We start from the raw sequence: 4,435 nt of genomic DNA on the forward strand, positions 1-4,435 counted from the left end.
CGTAATTAATGAAAATTATAAGAGCAATCTTCAAGCAAAACAGAATTTTACTTACAAATTCTCTCTTCAAAAAGTTTGCCAATTTTGTGAAGGTCATTGCTTGACTGACCACAGTCGCCTGGAATCATTCCAGAATTTAAGAGCTCCAACTGCTCCCACACATGCAAACCAAGACACAGATAAAGAATCAGTCTGACCATAATATCACAGCCTTATGCAAAAAATATATATATTAAGCTAAATCCATGAATATCTATTCTTGACTACTGACTATAGGCATCTCCGCTGAGGTCTTCTGCTTCACACATCTGCCAGCAGGAGACTGCCCTCCTCAGCCCTGACTCAGATGGTTAGTGTGTGTATGATGCTCACTCTCTCCTCCCCTTGCTCCTTTTCTTCTCTCTCTCTTTCTCTCAAGCTGTCTTACTCTCTCCCTCCTCCTCCCTCCTTTTGATCACTTTGGTCCCTTGCTCCGCTCCCTCTCTCTCTTACTCCTACACGGCTCTGTCACTCACTCACACACTCATAGCAGCTCTCCCCGGGCTCCATCTCCACTATCGGAGATCCTCATCTTATCTGCATTTTGCCAGGTGGAGGCACTCCCCACAGTCACCATTTCCACCCCGGAGAGTTCCACGCTGGCAGCACAGCCCCTTCCCAGGCTGAGCATCGGGCGGAAGACCCTGGTGGCAGCTGCTGTGGGGGTCATGCTGGTCCTGGTTCTGGTGGTCCTCATCCCTGTGCTGGTAAGTTCCGTTGGTGCAGGTGGCACAGATGACAGCACGAGCCACTATGAGATGCTGGGCACCTGCCGCATGGTTTGTGACCCCTTTCCCAGCACAGGGACCTCAGGGCCAGGCATGCATACAGGGATGGACACAGCAACCACAGGCCTGCATGTGGACAACGACGCTGACCTGAGTGATCACAGCATCGGCCCACCGCTGCCTACATACAGCGATTACGGACCACAAGGAAAAACAGGACGTCCGGGAAAGCCTGGACCCCCAGGACCACCTGGACCTCCGGGACCACCTGGACCTAAGGGACCACCTGGAGACAGTGTGGACATTGTACGGACAGGGATTCTAGGTTTAGGAGGTAAAGGGGCAGTGAGCACAACCACCTACAACACGACTCCTCGGGTGGCATTTTATGCTGGACTACGGAACCCTCAAGAAGGCTACGATATACTACGGTTTGATGACGTGGTGACTAATATTGGCGGCAACTATGAAGGTGCTACAGGCAAGTTCACCTGTAAGATTCCCGGCACCTACTTTTTCATCTATAATGTGCTGATGAGAGGAGGGGACGGCACCAGCATGTGGGCTGACCTGATCAAAAACGGCCTGGTGGGTAACACATCTATTTAATTTCATGTTAAATCTGAGAAATGTTAACAGTTTCGTGGATGAAATATTAGTTGTGATTCCCAAATCATACACACTAGAATGAACCCACATCAAAATGCACAGGGAACAGTCTAACCAGTGTGCCGGCAGTCTAAATTGAGTAGTCATGCATTCATGTGTATAGTGATTTTTAGCTCTGACTTGGTCTGGTGTTATAGTCCAGTATAATGACAATGCACAGTGGCATGCTGCCAGATTGTGTATCTGTGCATATTACACATCCAATGATGTACACGTTGAAGTGAGAGCAAGGAGTGCAGCGCTATCTCCACTCTGCACACATCAAAACACAGCCTGGGGTAGTGGCTAGTTCAAAGCTGGTGCCCTTTGAAATACAACAAACTTCATGAAACGGTGATGTGCCAGTGTGCGTTATCAGACTGCCTGTCAAGCCAAAAGCGTTGCAATATCGAATCAGGATATTTGCTAAATTCATGGGTAATTTTGTAATGTCTTTAAGGCTCCAGGTGATGACACTGATCAAACACCATGTAAATCTGAGCCTCAACACATTACAGCAAACATCTCACCCAGGCTGCAACAGGCTGCTGGGAGAGTGGACACAATAACACAAACTCCACTGCATCAGAGTGCAAACCAGGACAACAGAAATGCTGTAAATATATTTACAGTTAGACTTTTCGCTAATACTTCACACGTTGCAGCTACATGTGTACACGTTTTGCACAAGCTGAATAACACACACTCACAGGAGATGACACTGACATATTCATAACTTCTAATTTCCTAACCCTAATACATGGCTTCATTGTGCGGCCTCATAAAGAAGACACAGTAACATCATGACTGGTGAGTTATACTTGGAGCACAAACACCACGGAAAAGCAAAGAGACAAAGAAAATTATTGCTGCTAACAATGACACTATGTCATAGTAGAACTGGAGCTTGACAAGCCTTTACAAGCCATTATTACTAGAATAACAGCAGCAGCTGCAACAATTACAACGTAATTATTATCTTGTATATATCTTGTATATATTTGGCACAAAGGGGCTCTACAGCCAAGGAGGGCTGAGAGAGAAGTGATGCTGGGTCACTTTTAGCCACTTTAGACCAGATGAAGAGAAGACAGAATCAGTGTAAATTAAAGTGTCAGTCTCTGTTTATACGTGAGGTGGTCATAAAGAGTTCATGCCGTCATCTGCCACTCGACCTTTCGTCCCTACAGCTTTGACACACGCTCTACTACCCCACTGGCACTAATTAGACCTTACACACTTATTTTTATCTAGCCGAAGAAAGGATTACACTTTCATGTACAGCCTTGTAAAGTTGCAGCAAAATATCTAACCTGGCAACCCAGATTGACATACAGATATAGGTACCAGTGTCTAAGTGTGGGAGTGTGCTTTTAGGGTGTGATGCTCCATCTCTAACACCCTCAGTAATTACCGTGCCCTGCGTCGACACATATGTTTGGTTGAAAAACGTGACATTTTCAGCACAAGGTGAATCCAAGAGAAGGACACGAGGGATAATATGCACTGCCATCCTTCCTCAGAGGCACAGTGACTCAAGTATGACCCTTTCTGTTGAGTCATGAGAGAAAAACAAGATATTCACCACAGGGGACACACTTGCACAAAGTCAAACTCTTAAATTCACTCCCTGTGTTTTGCAAATATTTGTTTTGTAAAGTACAATACATTCAGTCCACACAAGGATCGGTGTATTAGTATTATGATGATGAGACTAAGTAATGCATTGTAATATTTATATTACTTCTTCTTCTCTCTCTCCTGTGTGTGTGTGTGTGTGTGTGTCATATTCCAGGTCAGAGCCAGCGCCATTGCCCAAGACCAAGACCAGAGTTATGACTACGCCAGCAACAGTGTCATTCTTCATTTGGATGCAGGCGATGAGGTTTTCATCAAATTAGATGGGGGCAAAGCTCACGGGGGCAACAGCAACAAATACAGCACCTTCTCAGGGTTCATTCTGTATGCTGACTGAAGATCCGGACAGGATGCACGCTCAGAGGTGAAAGGTCACAGCTAGCAGGACATTCACTTTCTGACTGTCACTTGGCTCTTGCAGTAAGGTTAATGTTGCCCACAGCCACTGATCCACAGTCAGATTAAGATCAGCAGCGATTTAGACTGTGGATTCGTAGTTATCGGTAACTGTCTACCTCCTCATCCATTCATTACACTATATATGGGGTGCCTATGCTGCTATTCTGATGGACAACGTAACCGTGTCAGTCACCGCCACGTGTCAAGATGAGGTGTGGTAACAATTCTGACAGTGCAGAAGCCTTGTCGTCTTTTTTTAGCTGTCGTTTCTCATCCGAGTCTGGAAAACCGTCAGCGGCTGCAGTGTTTGTAAATGTGCTGTTTAGGTTAATGTTGCAATTATCATGCTGTCTGTATGGGAACATGTTATGCATCAATAACTTGGGGAATTCTATTCTGTCACATGACATGCAAATTTATCAAATATTAGAGGCCAATAGGAGATTATGATGCTTGAATGGCAGAAAATGTGTTGTGTCTCAGTGTGATGATATGGAAAATCATGTTATATCAGCCCATTATATTTGGCATATTGTTAGTGTGAACACTGTAAATTTGATATTAAATCTTGATGTCAGCACTGCACACACTATATGTCCATATGTCCATTAAAATAATATAGATGTTGATAAGTGATTTATCATGTAATGATTGATGTCCTCATTTGTAAAGATTTAATTCATGCATGCAACGCCTGGTAAAGTGTTCTGTGTGTTTCCACAAAGGATAAATTGTTATTCAAAGTTTAAAGAGCTACTTACGGGCATTCATTACTGTTGCTTTTACTTTTAATATCCATGATTTTTCATTAAAAATATTTTTTTTCTCACATAATATGTGGTTAATGTCACTCACCTCATCTGTTTCTTCATCAGCTGATCTGATCTCTGGTTTTCTAGTGAAACCAGCCTTTAGCCTTCTAAATGTTACACACAAGAAAGAGCCACGCCAGCACAGCGAGAGGCAATCAACGCAGAGATGAT

At 44.1% G+C, this 4,435-nt stretch overlaps 1 protein-coding gene across 1 annotated transcript; it reads left to right on the top strand.

Moving 5' to 3' along the window:
* Positions 1-689: 689 nt before the first annotated feature.
* LOC114452277 (C1q-related factor-like) lies at positions 690-3,390 on the top strand. The gene is made up of 2 exons (XM_028431509.1): positions 690-1,355; positions 3,211-3,390. Exons 1-2 carry the CDS (start codon positions 708-710, stop codon positions 3,388-3,390), a joined length of 828 nt encoding a protein of 275 aa, XP_028287310.1. The 5' UTR covers positions 690-707.
* The last annotated feature ends 1,045 nt before the right edge of the window (positions 3,391-4,435 follow it).

The sequence above is a fragment of the Parambassis ranga genome, chromosome 19, assembly GCF_900634625.1.
Source record: "Parambassis ranga chromosome 19, fParRan2.1, whole genome shotgun sequence".
Taxonomy (NCBI): domain Eukaryota; kingdom Metazoa; phylum Chordata; class Actinopteri; family Ambassidae; genus Parambassis; species Parambassis ranga.

Excerpts from the sequence above, each read along its gene's own strand:
- LOC114452277 (XM_028431509.1), top strand. The coding sequence starts at position 708 with ATGCTGGTCCTGGTTCTGGTGGTCCTCATCCCTGTGCTGGTAAGTTCC. Across the intron at positions 1,356-3,210 it reads ACCTGATCAAAAACGGCCTG|GTCAGAGCCAGCGCCATTGC; the intron begins GTGGGTAACACA and ends GTCATATTCCAG.